The 18,252-nt window shown below is 53.6% G+C and overlaps 2 protein-coding genes across 2 annotated transcripts; one reads left to right on the forward strand and one right to left on the reverse strand.

Moving 5' to 3' along the window:
* Positions 1-1,344: 1,344 nt before the first annotated feature.
* Positions 1,345-6,369, forward strand: LOC122373210 (serine--tRNA ligase, mitochondrial-like). Its single transcript, XM_043351059.1, has 6 exons — positions 1,345-1,539; positions 2,436-2,951; positions 3,345-3,503; positions 4,426-4,610; positions 4,976-5,133; positions 5,437-6,369. Exons 2-6 carry the CDS (start codon positions 2,439-2,441, stop codon positions 5,769-5,771), a joined length of 1,350 nt encoding a protein of 449 aa, XP_043206994.1. The 5' UTR covers positions 1,345-1,539; positions 2,436-2,438; the 3' UTR covers positions 5,772-6,369.
* A 182-nt stretch (positions 6,370-6,551) lies between these two features.
* Positions 6,552-16,738, reverse strand: LOC122373204 (ralBP1-associated Eps domain-containing protein 1-like). Its single transcript, XM_043351047.1, has 12 exons — positions 16,656-16,738; positions 16,095-16,233; positions 14,992-15,226; positions 14,615-14,744; positions 14,072-14,152; positions 13,849-13,941; positions 13,637-13,735; positions 13,555-13,585; positions 12,775-12,992; positions 11,338-11,467; positions 7,815-8,016; positions 6,552-7,393 (listed from the first exon to the last, which is right to left on the reverse strand). The coding sequence occupies exons 1-12, from the start codon at positions 16,725-16,727 to the stop codon at positions 7,228-7,230; spliced, it is 1,596 nt and encodes a 531-aa protein (XP_043206982.1). The 5' UTR covers positions 16,728-16,738; the 3' UTR covers positions 6,552-7,227.
* Between the last annotated feature and the right edge of the window lie 1,514 nt (positions 16,739-18,252).

An 18,252-nucleotide genomic window follows, 5' to 3' on the forward strand; every position in this document is an offset into this window, starting at 1 on the left:
CGGAATGCTCTTTCACAACATTTCCGCCTTTATTCATCACATAATTGCTGAATGTTGAAGTATAATGTAGTGGTGTGGGACATATATTTATTATTTGATGTGAGGCAGTGTAAGAAGATGCAATTTTCTTCTGTTTGACATCCTGGGTTGATAAAGAGCGCCTATAGACATTAGACATGTTGGTCTCCTTATTCTAAAAGGATGATGAACCGCATGCCTACCTACGGTGGATCGACTGGCGGCGTTTCGGTCTCGATCAGTGAAGTTGAGTTATAGGATGACTGTAAAAGCTTCTGTAAGAATCTTGGTTAAAGCAACAACGTCAAGAAGAAGAAGAAGAAGAAGAAGAAGAAGAAGAAGAAGAAGAAGAAGAAGAAGAAGAAGAAGAAGAAGAAGAAGAAGAAGAAGAAGAAGAAGAAGAAGAAGAAGAAGAAGAAGAAGAAGAAGAAGAAGAAGAAGAAGAAGAAGAAGAAAGAAGAAGAAGAAGAAGAAGAAGAAGAAGAAGAAGAAGAAGAAGAAGAAGAAGAAGAAGAAGAAGAAGAAGAAGAAGAAGAAGAAGAAGAAGAAGAAGAAGAAGAAGAAGAAGAAGAAGAAGAAGAAGAAGAAGAAGAAGAAGAAGAAGAAGAAGAAGAAGAAGAAGAAGAAGAAGAAGAAGAAGAAGAAGAAGAGAAGAAGAAGAAGAAGAAGAAGAAGAAGAAGAAGAAGAAGAAGAAGAAGAAGAAGAAGAAGAAGAAGAAGAAGAAGAAGAAGAAGAAGAAGAAGAAGAAGAAGAAGAGAAGAAGAAGAAGAAGAAGAAGAAGAAGAAGAAGAAGAAGAAGAAGAAGAAGAAGAAGAAGAAGAAGAAAGAAGAAGAAGAAGAAGAAGAAGAAGAAGAAGAAGAAGAAGAAGAAGAAGAAGAAGAAGAAGAAGAAGAAGAAGAAGAAGAAGAAGAAGAAGAAGAAGAAGAAGAAGAAGAAAAGAAGAAGAAGAAGAAGAAGAAGAAGAAGAAGAAGAAGAAGAAGAAGAAGAAGAAGAAGAAGAAGAAGAAGAAGAAGAAGAAGAAGAAGAAGAAGAAGAAGAAGAAGAAGAAGAAGAAGAAGAAGAAGAATTCCTGTGTATAATGGCCGCAGAGGTGGTGGTTCAAAAGTTTTCAGTTTTGTCCCTGTATGAATGGATGTTAAAGCGTACCACATTGCTTACTTGCTCTTTACGGCTTAGCAATGCCAAGTAAGTTCACCGCATTGCAATACAGAGACAAATTGAAATGAATAAATGAGCTATTGTAAAATAAACTCCGCCCATTCAAGCGTCTTGCAGTGGAATAGAGCAGAATAGTGCTGCATTTATTGCGCCTATGCTTCAAACATGACGCGATGGCCTTTCTTGCGGGCTGCGCGCCTGCAATTTTTGAGCTTATTTGATTTTTTTAAAGGGATACCATTTTTTTCGTTTTTCAGTTTGAAACTTAACGACACCATTTTCCTGAAAATCGGGTTGAAAAGCAACCAATATTGATATCGCTGCATAAGCTGAGGTTGAGCTGAGGGAACCAGGAAGCAAGTAAGAAAACAATCTGATTATAGTAGGCAACCTTAATTTCAATATTGACATAACAGATCTCCTGTTTCTCTATGTCCTGCTGAACATTTCAGTATTAGTAGAGCAGATGTCACATGAAAGTTTTCTAACCAAGGAGACTACAACCTACGAACCTACAGCGCCTCTTCTCTTCTCATTGGAAAACCTTTGTGTGATGTTTGCTCTACTAATGCCAATATTTCTTAATTCATGGTCACTTTGAGCTGTTAAAATAGACTTAAAGTGCTTAGCTTTTGGCATGCCTACCTATCAATATTTGGTCACATTTCCCATCTGTCCCAGTTCAGACATTACTCACATTAGTGTTAATTCATCTACCTATAGCTATTGTAAATATTTTAATATTTATAGCAAAAATAGTATATCACTTATCAGCAGTTCAGCACACATCAATGTGTTCTTGATTGTACGAAGGCCATTCTGAAATTATGGTAGCCAGGTAAGTATATTTCATGGTAAATATGGAGATATTCAGAGTAGATAAAATCAATATTTGGAGGTAGTGAAAGTGAAGATTGCACGATGTTGAGAGCTGAGACTCGTAATTCATAAACCTTGCTTGGAAAACGCCCAATAAGCATTGGGAATTTTGATGTTCCCTGGCCAGGCGAGGGTTAGATAAAAGATTCTCACTGATGATGCCCACATAAAGACATTATATTCTATGAAACGCTGGAATGGTAGGCAGTTTCCAGATGCTGATCTAAGTCATTTTCCTAAACCATCTGTCCTGCATCTGTGCACCTGACTGTAGTCTGTGGGTGACCTGTCTGGTGGCTCTCCCTGCAGGTGATGACGTGGCTGCACGTGGCGGGGCTGTGGTCTGTGGGTGACCTGTCTGGTGGCTCTCCCTGCAGGTGATGACGTGGCCGCTGCGCTTGGCGGTGCTCCGCCCGCAGGGCCCAGTGCCGGCTGGCTGGCTGGGCCGCCGCTGGTGGCGCCGCTGCTGCACCGCCGCCTCTGCGGCCGCCGCCGACAGCGAGCTGTTCCACCCGGGCGAGCGGCCGGCCGCCGACCTCGACTGGCCCTACCTGCTCTGCGCCCAGAACGCCGCCGCCATCGCCGCCGACGTGCAGCGCCGCAAGGGCGTCGGCGACGTGCGCCGCGTGCAGCAGCTGCACGCGCAGTACCGTGCCGCGCCGCCGGCCGGCCGGGCCGAGCTGCTGCGCCAGCTCAGTGAGGAGGCGCTGCGGCTGCCCAACCACACCCGGCCCGACCGGCCCGGCGCCGAGCCACAGCAGATGGTCCCTGTCAAAACCGTCGGCCAGAAGCCCCACTTCGACTTCCCCGTGAAGGACTTCCGGCACCGCGCCGAGAAGCTCAACATGTTCAGGATGGAGAACCTGGGCCTGCTGACCGGCAGCAGGACGTATGTAAGTGGCAGAGGATGGAAGAGGCGCTGGGAGTAATGAGGTGTTAGGACGACATACATAGATTACATGGGCACATCTTTTGTGCCCTGAGTGTCTTGAGTCAACTGTGCTATCGGGTGTAGATATTCAAGCAGAGCACCTCTTGCATTTGGCACGGTTTAACACACAACTCGTTATTACTTATTGCCAATTATGTATTGGAAAAATCACGATGCCTGGTGGAAAAGCCGGTGTGCAGGCTTCTATCCACTAGGTGAGGACTGAATATGCTCCATCTCGTATTTATTAGGTAACCGTGGAGCACTGAAACAGACACATTAGCCTCGCCTGCCGGCCTCCCTGCGATGACTGTGACAACACCAGGTGACCGAGGTCGTCACCCCCCTCCGGCAGTACCTGAAGCACGAGCTGGCCGAGCTGGAGGCGGCGCTGGTCCGGTTCGCGCTGCGCCGGCTGCTCTCCGCCGGCTTCCAGCTGGTGTCGGTGCCGGACCTGCTCAACAGCTCCGTCCTGGAGGCGTGCGGTGTGTCCGTGCACGGCGACAGGACCATGGTGAGCCCTTCCCCCACGACACCAGATGGCTGTCCTCCCCACACTGACCAAGCAGCTCCGTGCTACCTCGGTGTCTCTGTGCACGGCGATAGGACTATGATAAGCGTTGGCATCCGTCTGAACTCCGAACCAGTTGGCACCATTACTGCTGCAGATTTTCAACCACCACGAACATCGATGTTAACCGTTTTCCCAGCGCCCCCTGTGATGTCTGCCGAGTGGCTGTCGCCATCCCGTATGTCTGCACTCGTCCCGGCAGGCGTACTCTCTGGACGAGCCACAGCACGGCGAGGTGTGTTCCCGATCCACTGACCCCTCTCCCCTTTGTCCCCCTGACCGTCTCCCTCCCCGGCAGGTAATAGGTATGCTCTCTGGACGAGGTGCAGTACGGCGACGTGTCTCCACTCTTCGTGTCACTGACCCCCTCTCCTCCTAATCTGTCCCTCTGACTGTCTCCCTCCCCGGCAGGTAATAGGTATGCTCTCTGGACGAGGTGCAGTACGGCGACGTGTCTCCACTCTTCGTGTCACTGACCCCCTCTCCTCCTAATCTGTCCCTCTGACTGTCTCCCTCCCCGGCAGGTAATAGGTATGCTCTCTGGACGAGGTGCAGTGCGGCGACGTGTCTCCACTCTTCGTGTCACTGACCCCCTCTCCTCCTAATCTGTCCCTCTGACTGTCTCCCTCCCCGGCAGGTAATAGGTATGCTATCTGGACGAGGTGCAGTGCGGCGACGTGTCTCCACTCTTCGTGTCACTGACCCCCTCTCCTCCTAATCTGTCCCTCTGACTGTCTCCCTCCCCGGCAGGTAATAGGTATGCTCTCTGGACGAGTCACATCACGGCGACGTGTGCCTGTGCTCCACTAACCCTCCTCTTCCCCTCCGTTCCACTGACCACACCTTCTCCCCCCCCCCCCGGCAGGTATACTCTCTGGACGAATCACATCACGGCGACGTGTGTCTGTCTGGGACGGCCGAGATGGCGCTGGGCGCTCTGGTGGCCGGCCGCCGACTGCCTGCTGACCGGCTGCCGCTCCGGCTAGCCGCCGTCTCGCGCTGTTTCCGACCAGAGGTCTCCAACCTGGAGAGCGAGTCGGGCATCTACAGGTAACGGCGAGCGCACTGTGAGGCGAGGGCTCTGGAAACCGCACCAACACTGGTCGGCTGTGCTTGCCTTCATATTTTCTGAAGTTCCTCGTATTTTTTTTTTTTTCAGAAAGAGTTGACGGCCACTCTTGATTTACTTTTATTGCTGTTTATTGTATGTCAATATTTTGTTTATTTATTCGTGTCCCATGAGAAGAGGCAAACGCAATTTTTTAAAACTTCCCTTCTTTACATAACTGTTTCGTGCATCAAATTATTTATTTCCTTGCGCTGTTCATTTTCGAGCGCACCACACTGGCGACTCGCCGCTGTGCCAGGCACCTGTGTGTCAGTCTCTGACCGGTGTCCGTCTCTGTGTTCCGCAGGGTCCACCAGTTCACTAAGGTGGAGATGTTCGGCGTGTGCGCGGCAGATACGGCCGTGTCCGGCGCCCTGCTCGACGAGTTTGTCGCCATCCAGGAGAGCATCTTCACCGACCTCGGACTGCACTTTATCGTCTACGATATGCCGCCACACGAACTGGGTTAGTGGTTTCACAGCGGTGATGAATAACGATTCCATGAACGCAGCTTGTAGTTTGCTTTGCAATTGCTGCTGGTTTCATTGAATGTGGTGAGCCCGTTATTGGTTGCCAAACAATCGTGATTGTGAAATTCTTTAGAAAGCCGCTGGTGCTATAACGTCTGACAAGTTTTCGCGGTAACTCACCGTGGACAATCAACACAGGCGTTCACATTTATATTTTAGCAATTGTGCAATTACAATATGTAGTTCCCGTGCAACTCCCTGTCCCTCTGCCACTGACCGACTGATTTTCCTTCTGCAGGCGCGCCGGCCTACCGCAAGTACGACATCGAGGCGTGGATGCCGGGCCGGCGGATGTACGGCGAGGTGAGCAGCGCCAGCGACTGTACCGACTACCAGAGCCGGCGGCTGGCCGTGCGCGACTGCGCCGGCCGCCGGCTGCACACCGTCAACGGCACGGCCTGCGCGGCGCCGCGCACCCTGCTCGCTCTGGTCGAGACCGGACAGCAGCGGGACGGCACGGTGGCCGTGCCGCCGGCCCTGCGGCCCCTCCTCGGCGGGAAAGAGGTGCTGCGACCGCGCGCCGGCCGTGCCCAGTGGCTCAAAGGTCACCAGCTGCGACTGGCCGCCGACTGACGCGTCAGCCCTGACCGGCCGCGCACGGCTCAGTCGCTACCAGCCCACTGGCTGCCCAGTGACGGGTCAGGTCACCGGCCGCGCTCAGTGGCTCCAAGGCCATCAGCTGCGACTGGCCGCCGACTGACATGTCATATCACCGGCCACGTCTGGTCAGCAACCAGCCGCTGAGTGACGGATCAGCTCACCGGCCTTTGACAGGTCAGGTCACTAACTGCGGCTGGTTGCCGAGTGACGGTTCAGGTCACCGGCTGCGCTCAGTGGCTCCAAGGTCACCAGCTGCGACTGGCCGCCAACTGACCAGAGTGATAGGTTAGGTCACCGGCCGCGCTCAGTGGATCAAGGGCCGCCAGTTGCCGGCTGTCGAGCGAGATGCGCTGCGGCACTGGGCAGGGACGGATGAGTGTCTCTAGTTGGCTTGTAATGTTTCGCAATATGATGCATGGATACGCAATGGATGCAATAGTGATGTTTGTGATGTATTCATAGTCACCGTGAGTGATGTGACTGTGATCCTGGCGTGTTTTATGTCCGTTTCTGGCCATGTGGCTTGTTGCCTCAGTACCACGTTATTACGGCATAAAAATTGTATACGGTATGCTAGTGGTTTTTGGACTGTCCCGATACATGCATTTCTGTCACTTTTTCGGAAGCCTTCCGGCTGCTCGTGCATCATTGATACAACGCCTTACGAAGTAAAAGCCAATGTGCGATTGGCTGCGATCGCCTGACATGAAACACACGCCACACGTGTACCAAAGGATGGATCAAACACCGATATCTTGTCATTGTGTATATTTTTCACTTAGCAGCGACGTGGGAACAACTCTAAAAATATTGACCCAGTAGTGTGCAAAGGGTACGTCGCACCCAGGCCACGCACGGCACCACTGACGCTACCACGCATGATATTCACGGCAATCACCGCCGGTACCAGACATATATCGTATTAAATAAAAGCGTCATCTGACAAAATATCCATCATTCGCCGTATAGCTGAATAATGTAGATATATTTGGTTCGACCATATTAACATAGCTGGACGAGCGTCCAAGCGGTAAACAAACGGCGACTGGCGACACGCGGCGAGAGCTCCCGGCGCCAGCCGCGAGCGGCCAACCCTCGGCCGGCCTAGGCGCACCCCGAGGCTGGCTCACCGTCACTGGGCAGCGGCAGTCGACTGCCCACAGCGACCCCACTGAGTCCCACCGGCTGACTGGCCACCACCGCCCGCCCAGGAAGCATCCCGACATGACAACGTCGAATAAACACTCCGAAAAAATGCGCCCACAACAGCCCGCTGTCCTCTCCAGTACACACACATACACCAGCGACACGCAGTCCCCTGCCGCCACTCCGCCTGTCTGGAATGGACCGACGCGTCCCACTGCCGTCGGTCGCTGTCGGGCGGCGCGCCGCGGCCGGCCGGGCCTCCTCAGACGGCGCGGCGGCCCGGTCAGTCATTGTCGGGCCGCATGTGGTCGAGCTGCAGCTCCAGCGAGGTGCGCTCCTCCACCGTCTCTGCCAGCTCCTGATTCAGCTCGGCGGTGACGGCCGCCAGCGTGGCAGTCCGCTCCCGCTGCGCGCGCAGTACCAGCAGCAGAGACTCGCGGCTCCACGAGCTGCGGGGGACGGGAAGGAGGGTCAGAGACACAGCACCGCAGCACCAACGACTCGCGGCTCCACGAGCTGCGGGAGACGGGGCGGGTCAGAGACACAGCACCGCAGCACCAGCACCAGCGCCTCGCGGCTCCACGAGCCTGGGGGGACGGGGCGGGTCAGACCGGTCACTGAGTCGGCAGACCGATAGGATATCACGGGACCAAAACACGGTGGGAACGTGGCAGCAAATAACCGAACTGACGACTTCACGAACACAACCATCAAACTTGACCAAGATAGAGCATAAGAATGTCTGCATGACAATCTAGAGAATCTAAATTAATTTCGGTTCGGCATGTTCAACCGAAAGATTGTGCATCCGACAAATCGTCCAAAAATCCACTGCTACCGAAGAGAGCACTGCCCGATAAGTTTGTTCACCTGACTGCCATCAGCTCCTGCGGCGTCATTTTGGCGAGTCGGCCCGGGCTGATGACGGGCGACTCGAGGTGCGGGTGTGGCGCCGGCCGCGAGGGGCGTGGCTCGGTGGCAGAGGGGGCGTGGTCGCCGCCGGAGCCGTGTCGACTGCCGGCCGGACTGGCGCCGCCCGTCGCCCCCGCCGCCGCCGCTGCTGCTGCTGCCGCTATCGGAGACAGGGCGCCGCACGGTCAGACTCGGGAGGCGTTACGGGGGACTGGACAGTGGACACGTTACGGGGGGCACTTCACAGTCCACGGCACTGGGGGGTAAGTGAGCGGCATGAGTGGGGTGAGACGCGCCACGGATGAGTGTTCAACACAATTATAAGACACGAGGGAGACTGAGAGCGACAAAGCTACCGTCTGTCACACCCCGGATGTGATCCGACACTGCTGCGGTTCGATCATCGACCGGAGCGTGGCTTTCAGTCATCCAAGACCCAGTGGAACTGTCCCGTACCTAATCATTTCACAAAACCTCGATGGACATAAATATGCGACCGTCGAATTAATAAAAAACGATTCCAGAAAAGCAAATAGGGGATTGTTGTTGTTGTTTATTGGGGCTTTAGGGCGCGTCGACTGCAAAGGTCATTTTGCGCCCATAACGCCGCGCTAGTAAAACAAGTGTTTTAAAAGAAGAGACTTTCTAGATATCAAGACTAGAAAGTAAAAGACTTTATAAAAAAGACAGGGTAAAATAAAACAACGCAAGAGCGTGGTAATAGACAACTGACTAGACAAGGAGACTAGAGAGGATTTGGGTCAGGTAGGTCGAGTAAATCGCTTGGAATTTGACTGCACGGATAAAGGAAAAGATGTTGCCAGATAAAACCCAGGGTGACTCGTCACCCAGCAGGTGGCGGACAGTGGTACCCGGAGCGATGCGGCCGAGGTAGCGTGTCCGGTCTGGTTCTAAAAGTGGACAAGATAAGAGCACGTGAGCGACGGTAAGAGGCGCAGAACAGCCGTTGCAAATGGCCTGCTCGTCTCCGCGGAGGAGGTGGCCATGCGTGGCATATGTATGGCCGATTCGGAGCCTGCACAAGATCACCTCGTTGGACCGGTTGTCTTGCAAGCAAGACCTCCATGGCTCCAAAGTCGGCTTCACCTCACGGAGCTTTCCGCCTCCACGTAGGCTCCACTCTGCCTGCCACTCAGAGAGAATGAAAGATCGCACAGCCGAATAAAGGTCACGCGCCGGCAATGGCAGACGTCGAGTGCAGGAGGCTGCGGCCGCGCGCCTCGCGGCCGCATCTGCCAGCTCGTTGCCGTGTATGCCGACGTGGCTGGGAATCCAGCAGAACTGAACAAATTTTCCCGATTGTTCCACAAAGTAATCTTGGTTCCACTGACTGAAGTCGAGCTAAAATGTCTTGAACGATCGGGTCAACTGGATTAAAACTCCGTAACGCCAAAAGGCTACTTAAGGAGTCCGATAAAATCGAGTAAGAAAGGCCGTCCGACACCTCGATAAAACACAGAGCCTTCTCGATGGCGACTAGCTCAGACGAAAACACCGAGGCAAAAGAAGGTAGAGAGAATGAGCGGCTATCGCGACCTGCGATAAAAGCACATCCCACTCCCTCAGGCGTTTTTGATCCGTCTGTAAAAACGGTGTTAAAACCATCGTACGAGACGATGTGTTGCAAGGCCCTGACTCGCGCCTCACAAGGCAGCAGGTCATCCTTCTTAACTTCGGAGAGTGAGAGATCTACTTGAGGTTTTGCGTGTTTCCAAGGCGGAGAGGACGTACCCCAGCTACGTCGTACGACACGTAAACCTATGTTGGCTGCGGAGAAGAGACCTCTCATGCGCGCTCCAAAGCAGAGCGATTGTCGCGCTCTGTCAAGTCGAGTGTAGTAGGTGGAGAAGACGTACGGGTACGTCGGATGCGTCGGGAACTGACGCAGTTTCAGCGCGTAGCGCATCCCAAGCATCTGGCGGCGTAGGGATAGAGGCGGCTCGTGCGCCTCAGCAAGAAGGCTGCTGCTGGGCGAGGTGCGGAATGCTCCGGTGGCGACACGGATTGCAGCATGATGGACTGCGTCGAGGACCTTTTTGCTGGATTGGCTCGCTGAATCGTAGACAAAAGAAGCGTAATCCAGCTTCGACCGAACTATCGATCGGTACAGGAGAAGAAGGGTCCTGCGGTCCGCACCATAAGATGTGCGAGCAACACATTTTAAAACGTTCAGGGATTTAAAACACCGTTCCCGAAGCGTTCTAAAATGTTCCTTATACGTCGAGCGACCGTCAAAATAAATCCCAAGAAATTTCGCCACCGGCCGAGTGGGAATCAACTGTCCGCAGAGCTTGATTCCCAAAGCTAGGTCGTCACAACGTCGGCGGCAAAAGTGCATTGCCACGGTCTTCGCTGTGGAAAAACGAAGACCATTCTTACCGCTCCACCTCTCCAAACGTGTTACGGCGAGCTGCAGCTGTCTAGCCGCGTGTCGAGCGCTTGAAGCAGCAAACCAGATGGCAAAATCGTCGACAAAAAGCGATCTCCCGATGGAGACCGGGAGGTCGTCGACGATGTTATTGATTGCCACCGCGAACAACGCCACACTGAGCACCTCACCCTGGGGAACTCCGTTCTCCTGGGTAAAACTGCTCGAGAAATCACTGCCAACTCGGACTTTAAACCGACGACCCGATAAAAAATTCTTGATAAAGAGGCCCATCCGGCCGCGTATGCCGTACTTATATACTTTGGAAAGTATGCTGTGTCGTAAGACTGTATCATAGGCCGCCTCAATATCAAAGAAAAGTGCTCCAAGGTGCTTCTTTTCAGTAAACAGGTGCGTATCTCGGTGTCAAGGGCTAAAATGTGGTCAACAGGGCTGCGGTGCTTTCTAAAACCGCACTGGGCGTTTGTAAAAACACCATGATGTTCCAGAAACCAGCTAAGACGCACATTGACCATCTTCTCCATCAGCTTTGATAGCGAAGATGTGAGAGAGATGGGCCGATAATGGAGAGGGTCATGTCCCGACTTGCCAGCCTTCAAGATAGGAATGATAGTGGCTTCCCGCCAGGTCTCAGGGAAAGTGCCAGTCTCCCAAAGCGAATTGAAGGTTGCTAGCAGCGCCTCGAGGGCAACTGCTGGGAGATGACGGAGCATGTCGTTGTGGACAGCATCCGGACCTTCTGAGACGCTGCGCAACGAGCTGATGGCAGACGTGAGCTCAGCCATAGAGAAAGGCTCGTTGTACACCAAATTTTCAGCTGTGCTGAAGTCCACGGCGGCTGGTGCAGGTCGTGAGGACGGCTCTCCTCGGCAGCGCTGATAAAGTGCACGGCCTATCGTCTCTGCGACGTCTGAAGGGTGAGATATGTCCGTGTGGCTAGAAAAAGCTCATTCATTTAGCATTAAGTCGGACTGCTTTGTTATAATTGTTATTGCACAAGTAGGCTGTTCTATCCTATGCCTGGCATTTTATTGAGTCCTGGATCAACACATCCCGCCCACGCGCACGGACCTGGCTTTTTGTAGACCTCGAAGGCGCCCTGTCTGACGCGGCTGATGTCGGGCGCTGAGGGCTCCTCGAACTGACTGAAGTCGGCAAACCCTGCCGAAGGGTCGGCTGTGGCCGGCGCCGGCCTCTGGCTGCCCCGCGCCGCCGCCGCCGCCGCCGCCTGCGGGACACACGATACGGGATATCGGGTCAGAATATGTCATAACGCCCCACCATGCTCAGCAACCGTACACCAAGACAGCATAACAACGCAAACAATTGAGCCACTTTTTCATATAAATGCACGATACGTCAGATTAACCCTCGCCCGCACATGGGGGGGGGGGGTGGTTGCCACCCCCCCCCCCCAGGCAGTCTTTCTGCTCTGCACTCAACATTTTTAGAGCTAGAAGGCTGATTTTTCGTATAGCTGCTTGTCTATCCTTTCTTGATGTCCACTGAAAATTTCAAGTTTCTGTGATTTTTGGTTTTGGAGATATGACCTTGTTTTTCAGGTCATGTCATGACCCAAATGGCCAATTCTCAACATCTTGCGTTTGCCATGGGCCTTGTGAGCTTTTGACACCCTGATTTCGGCCTTTTTTGCCAGTCTTACCTCCCACCTATCATGGAACATGTTGTTCGACGATGTACAGGGGTCAAGGTCAGGGTCAAGGTCAACCTAGGTCATCTAAGATAATTGCGTTTTAGGCAAGCTGAATTTACTTTTTGTGAAGTTTTTTGACTGCATTTTTGGTAAAAGCTTCTCAGATCATGATTTCATGTGATATGGACCCAAAAACAATCGGTGCACACATCAGTATACACACAGACACACACAGACATACAAACACATATAATTGACCTTGACCTAACTTGACCTGAAATGACCTCAGCAGCAAAATTCTGGTCGGATAGTGTGACAAAGAGGTTCTAGCTGGCTTGGCACCAGAAAACAGCATCGTCATCGGTATTTGATAAGCAGCGCACTTGATATCCAACGGTGACCCAAAACAGCAACATTTTTTAGTTTGACCTGACCTGGAAGGTCAATGACTGACCTGAGAAGGTAAAACTGGGTATCATTGGATTCGTCTCTTCCCAAAGAATCTTTTTGGTCTTTACTGCTAAGCTCTATCTCCAACAGGAACGAAATGGCGCGGGGGTGGTGGCAACCACCCCCCCCCCCCCCATGTGCGTTCTAGGATGGGAAAATGGCATGTGCGGGCGAGGGTTAAGTGTCCCTGGCATGTAACAATCTTCAACCATACCAGTCAAACCAAATCATGAAACCAAGCGTTTACGGGGCGGACCACAGTGCCTTGGTGGCTGCTCATAAAGGGTTCGATATGAAAAAAAAAACACTTTTGCTGTTCAGTGCTCGCGCTGGTCGATCGACAATGACGACACCCCTCACCACTGCAGACCACCCCGCTATCCCCCCAGTGCGGCACCACTCACGTCGGCCGGTGAGCTACGCGGCGGCACCACGGGCGGCACGCAGCTCAGGTCCAGGGAGCTGCTGCGCGCGTGGCCGGTGTGGCCGGGCCGCGGCGGCGGCGGCGGCGGCGCCGGCTGTGCCAGCCGACTGGGCAGCGTGGGCGCCGTCTGCGCCAGCACCGGCAGACTGGTGGGGCCTGAGGAGGCCGAGTCGCCCAGCGCGTGCGGACCCGAGCTGCCTGCCGACGGACGGACAGCGGGGCAGGGGTCAGTGAGGGTGAATGGGGTCGGGCCGTCGAGCTGGTGAAACGACATAGGGGTGAGCAGCGCACAAGTATCGCTTACTCATAATATAAACACGTCGCTGAATGTAGTGATACAGATATATAAATAAACAAGACGCAATTATAAACACCGTAGACGCGAGGCACCCCATTCGAAAAGCGTGTAGTTTTGCCCAAGTGTCCAATACAGCGGGGCTGTTCCTGAAACAGTACCCCCCTCCCTTGGACGGCCACGCCCGGTGCCGTGTTGGACGGCCATTGACCCAGCTGACCCCTCGGCGACCGACAGACGGACACACACACCGGGCGCCGCCCCCTCGCCGGCCGACCCACGCCATAACGGCCACGGCCGGGCCACCGCTCCGCCCGGGGTCCATCAAACGGCACCTTTAATAGGATAATCAATAACAGTGAGACCTGGGCCGGACGGCCGCTGGCCTGTCTGCACCCTCGACCGTCACTGCCCTGCTCGGCAGTCCCCGCTGACCGCCCGCCAGCCCCTCTGTGCCCCACTCACAGTGTCTGAGCGCCTTCCGCGCGGTGGGCCGCCCGGCGAGCGCGGCCGGCGGCGGCGGGGGCGGCGGCGCCGGGGCGTCTACACCGTCAGAGAGCTCGGAGTCGGAGTCGGCCGTCGGCCGGCCGGCCGGGTGCTCCTCTCGCGTGCCCTTCACCGCCACCGGGTGGAGGATCTGCGGGTTCTGAGGGCACGCGACGGGCGTCAGCGCGGACAGAAACGCAGCACCAACACGAGACCAAACACAGCAGCGGAAAGACGACAACATTGCCAGTGAAAACCACAACACACAAATACCTGCTCGACAGCCGATTTGTGAAAGTCGAAGTTGACAGGCTTGATTCCCGGTGACGAGATGTTGCTCATCGGCGACTCCACAAACTTTGTCCACTGTGAAAAGGAACAGAACGGCGATGGGTCTCTGTCCACGACAAAGTCCGCAAGAGTAAATACAACAGAGGCATTGCGGAGAATATGCACTATGAGAGAGTCAGAGATGCAGCAGATAATGCGTTCTCACCTCCTTGCCCTTTGGTGACGTGAGCTGGCCGGGCGCGGCGGTGGCGACTGGCGGAGGAGGAGCGGCGGCAGGGGCGGCGGGGGCGGCAGGCGCGGGGGCAGGGGCGGGGGCGGGGGCGGTGGTGACGGGCGCGGGCGGAGGCGCCTCGGCTGTCCGCGGGACCGCCGCCACCGCCGCAGCAGCCGGCGATATCTGGCAAATAACCACCGAGTCAGTACACCAGCGGTCACACGCTGGCAGCAAACATGTACAATTGTTCATCGTAGAGTATCGGAAGTTACCGACTTGCGTATGCTTTTGTGAACAATGCATGGCAATGCTTACCACAATACAATTCAACAGCACAACGTTGCTCGACACGACACAAAACATGGCATTATCAATCATCATTGGGCAGAAAGAAATCACAGCACAGTGCACCCCCCCCCCCACTACCATCATTACGGGTGTCCACACACAATGAGACACTGGTGAGAAGCTCGCCTACACAGAACTGGCCACCACAACCTACAGGTGAGCGGGGAGCCTGGAGCTGGGACGGACCTTTGGCACCAGCTGGGGCGGCAGCTGGTCGGGCACCTCGATCCGGTTCCGTCGCAGCACCACCAGGTGCATGGCGGTGACGAACTCCTCCAGACACAGGCAGCCGTCCCGGGTGACGTCCGACAGGTTCCTGAGCAGCCGAGGAGCGGTGGCAAAGGACTGTCAGTGAGGCCAGCGGCGGCAGGGGACAGCTACTGCTGCCCAGTGGCCGCACAGAACCGCGTCAGTGAGCAATGCACGTCTATCGGTAAAGAAAGTGACCAAATTGCCAGACTTTGGCGTCTCTACGTCGCACAGCTAACCAGCCAGCCCAGGCAGTCGCTGGGTGTCGAACCACACCCACCATGCCCTACAGTACACCACGCTCCCCTACACACCATATTTTGCTGAGCGCCGTGACGGGCAGTTTGCTCTTCTCGAAGAAGGCCTTGGCGGTGTGTCCGGGCAGCAGGGCGGTGGTGTCGGGCTGCAGAGTGACGAACTGCTGCACGTAGTACTGGCGCTGCTCGGCTGTCACCGTCCACACGTCCACCTCGTCCTCCTCGTCCTCGGACGAGTGCCGGTCGGACGACTCGCCCTCGGTGGCCAGCAGCTGGCGGTGCTCGTCAGAGTCTGAGGAGTCAGAGGAGGGGGGGGGGGAGGTTACGTCAGAATCTGAGGAGTCAGAGAAGGGGGAGGTTACGTCAGAGTCTGAGGAGTCAGAGAAGGGGGGAGGTTACGTCAGAGTCTGAGGAGTCAGAGAAGGGGGGAGGTTACGTCAGAGTCTGAGGAGTCAGAGAAGGGGGCGGGGAGGTTACGTCAGAGTCTGAGGAGTCAGAGAAGGGGGAGGAGGTTACGTCAGAGTCTGAGGAGTCAGAGAAGGGGGGGGGGAGCAGCTGGCCACCGAGCACCCTCAGTGGCCAGCAGCTGGCGGTGCTCGTCAGAGTCTGAGGAGTCAGAGAAGGAGGAGAGGAGGTTACGTCAGAATCTGAGGAGTCAGAGTACGTCAGAGTCTGACCCGAAGACGAGGGGAACGTCAGCTGGCGGTGCTCGTCAGAGTCTGACCGATTGAGGGCAATGCCCGTTAGAGTCTTACCGGAGTTGAGGGGGGGGGGGGGAGAGAAGGGGACGTCAGCTGATGGTGCTCGTCAGAGTCTGAACCAGCGACGGACCGGGGGGTCAGCAGTGCAAGGGTTGTAACAGCAACTGGCATCACATCAGCTACTAGACATTATAATCACCATTTATGAAAGACGATATTCACGATATCACAAATGTTCTAGAGGTCGGTTGGCAAGAACCAGTATCTAGGTGCTCACTCAAGCGAGCCGTTTCAGTTGATTATTTTTCACGGGCCGAGAAGCCGGAACAAAGACGAAACCCTTTTTTCACCCCGCATTACCAGGCGTGCATCTCACGCCAAAAACGGTCTTTGGGTCCGGATGGTCGGGAAATGAGCACTGCGCCCTCCCCTGCCCCGGCGGGTCGCCGTCCCACTCACGGGCGGTCCTCCAGTGCACGTGTCCCTGTCGGGACGGCTTGGGCGAGTCGCTGGCCGGGGAAGAGGCCGAGGGCGAGTCGCCCGAGAGCCGCGGCTCGTCCGTGTCCGCCGTGGCGTCCCCATTGGTGGCGTCCAGACTCTGCGGAAACGGGGAATACTAGTCAGGTACGGGTGAGGGGGCGGCCCCGTTGTTCGCGTCCAGACTCGGCAGCGGACGGAGAAGGGGACGATCCATCTGTTTGCGCCCCGCTAATTCGTCGCCCTAGCGCGAGAGACCCTGCTGTCAATTGTGGCCCTAGAGTTAAGCCAGTGCTTTGGGGCAGCGGATTTGCGGTGTCTGAACATCCACAGTTCCTTACCATTCTCCAACCATGCTGATGTAAACTATTTTGTGTGGACGAGAATGCCTTGGAAAAAAAGCATTGCAGCTCTCCATCGAGACAGTGGCGGGGGTTGTCTTGTGACTTATGCTCTGATTCAGCTTCTAGCACCTACTTGAACAAATAGGATAGGAATGAACATTTGAGCAAATGACAGCTACAAATCTGCTGTGCTGCTTACCTTGTACTGTATTTCAGCATCTGTATCTGTGTCATTTAGGTTAATCAAGTCTGGTGACTTGATCAGATTCATGTCTTTGTCCATCTGAAAAGGCAAGGCGAGTTAAATGACCATGAAATACACCCTTTATAGAGTTAAAGTTGACAAAGTACATTGCTGGCAAACAACTGCAAAACAGTGCTTGCAGTCATTACCAGGTTTGACTTCAATGCAATGTGATTGATGGTGAGTTGGTAAGGTAGGTACTGAATTCAGCAGAAGAAGTAAAACCTTGTGCCATTGCTGAAAAATATAAATTAGGTACTGTGATAACATCACAATAATTTGTTATTATTTATTATTTTTCATATTTTTACAACTTCTTGGGAAAAAACCTTCACTAGTTTGCCATTCTATATCATTTATAATGATCAGTCAGGCACGTAGCCAGATTCTTGCCCAGGGAGGGGCCACAGGTTGCGGCCTAGTGTTGTAGGTACCCCCTCCAAAAAAGGAAAACTCCTCCGATTTGGTCCACTATTTTTGGTTGTGTGTGTGGTCCTGCTGTTTTTAGTAATTACTTCTACTTTATTTTATTTTTCACCTTCAATGGGGGGGGGGGCATGGTCCTGTGGCCCCACCTTGGCTGTGCCTGTGTCCCTGCTGATAAGTGGCAGATTTAAAATGGTGTGTACCTTTTTAAAGTGATCGGGATATGTAAGGCACTAAAGCCTTGAGGTCAAGCTCTCATCGAACTCATGTGTTCCGTTCTGACTCAACTCAGTCGGTGACAGGCACCAGATACTGAAGCGGAGCCCAGTGGGCATCCAGACGGCTTTCGAATATGGGCCTGTTCCAGCGCCTCCAGAAACCTCCAGAAAGCTCCAGAAAGCTCTAGAATCCTCCAGAGAGCGTTCCAGCGCCTCCAGAAAGCTCCAGAAAGCTCTCGCCAAAGCTCCAGAAACCTCCAGTAGCCTCCAGAGATTTGTGAGGTCCAAATTTCTCTGGAGGCTCTGGTCTACAATTATGGCGCACATGTGACAATCACGAATGTAAACAAAGGACTGATTATTTTACAACTTGAATATAAATAAAATTATATTGCTATAATTTTGTTAATCTTTCTTAATAAAATTGAAAACAAATTTTGCGTTTCAAGAGAGAACAATCGTCATTCTTTGGGTATCTGTGATGCAGTGCTGCCAGATTTGGAGGATTTCCGCAAATCTGGAGGATTTTGAACTCTATTTGCGGACAAATTTCGCATTTGGAGGATTTTTGATTCTGGAGGAAAATCTGGAGGATTTGTCACCCGATTAATATATTCAATTTCATGGAAAAATACAACGCGTTCAAGACTCAAAAGACATTTTCCTGCCCAGCTTCACCCTACCCGTTAGGATATATCACTGCCCTTTATCACCGTGAGACTGGAATGTCTCAGTCTGTAGCTATATCCACGAATATCATGGTGACTATTTGTTCCTATTTCGTGTACGATTGTACCATATGTTTTTGAAGGTACCGAACTACTGGCGGATCAAAGGGGGACATTTGGCGCAAATTCCCCCCCCCCCTCCTGCAGCGTCCAAAATCGAAGAAAATTTTCGTTTTTTTT

Source organism: Amphibalanus amphitrite, unplaced genomic scaffold, assembly GCF_019059575.1.
Source record: "Amphibalanus amphitrite isolate SeventyFive unplaced genomic scaffold, NRLGWU_Aamphi_draft 001459F_arrow, whole genome shotgun sequence".
NCBI lineage: Eukaryota > Metazoa > Arthropoda > Thecostraca > Balanomorpha > Balanidae > Amphibalanus > Amphibalanus amphitrite.

Bases quoted from the DNA above. Each gene is read 5' to 3' on its own strand.
- LOC122373210 (XM_043351059.1), top strand. From the start codon at position 2,439: ATGACGTGGCCGCTGCGCTTGGCGGTGCTCCGCCCGCAGGGCCCAGTG. The intron at 3,504-4,425 runs GTGAGCCCTTCC...CCCCCCCGGCAG, and splicing joins TGCACGGCGACAGGACCATG to GTATACTCTCTGGACGAATC. The intron at 4,611-4,975 runs GTAACGGCGAGC...TGTGTTCCGCAG, and splicing joins AGCGAGTCGGGCATCTACAG to GGTCCACCAGTTCACTAAGG.
- LOC122373204 (XM_043351047.1), bottom strand. From the start codon at position 16,727: ATGAATCTGATCAAGTCACCAGACTTGATTAACCTAAATGACACAGAT. The intron at 13,942-14,071 runs GTGAGAACGCAT...TCCTTTTCACAG, and splicing joins CGTCACCAAAGGGCAAGGAG to TGGACAAAGTTTGTGGAGTC. The intron at 12,993-13,554 runs GTGAGTGGGGCA...GTCCGTCGGCAG, and splicing joins GCGGAAGGCGCTCAGACACT to GCAGCTCGGGTCCGCACGCG.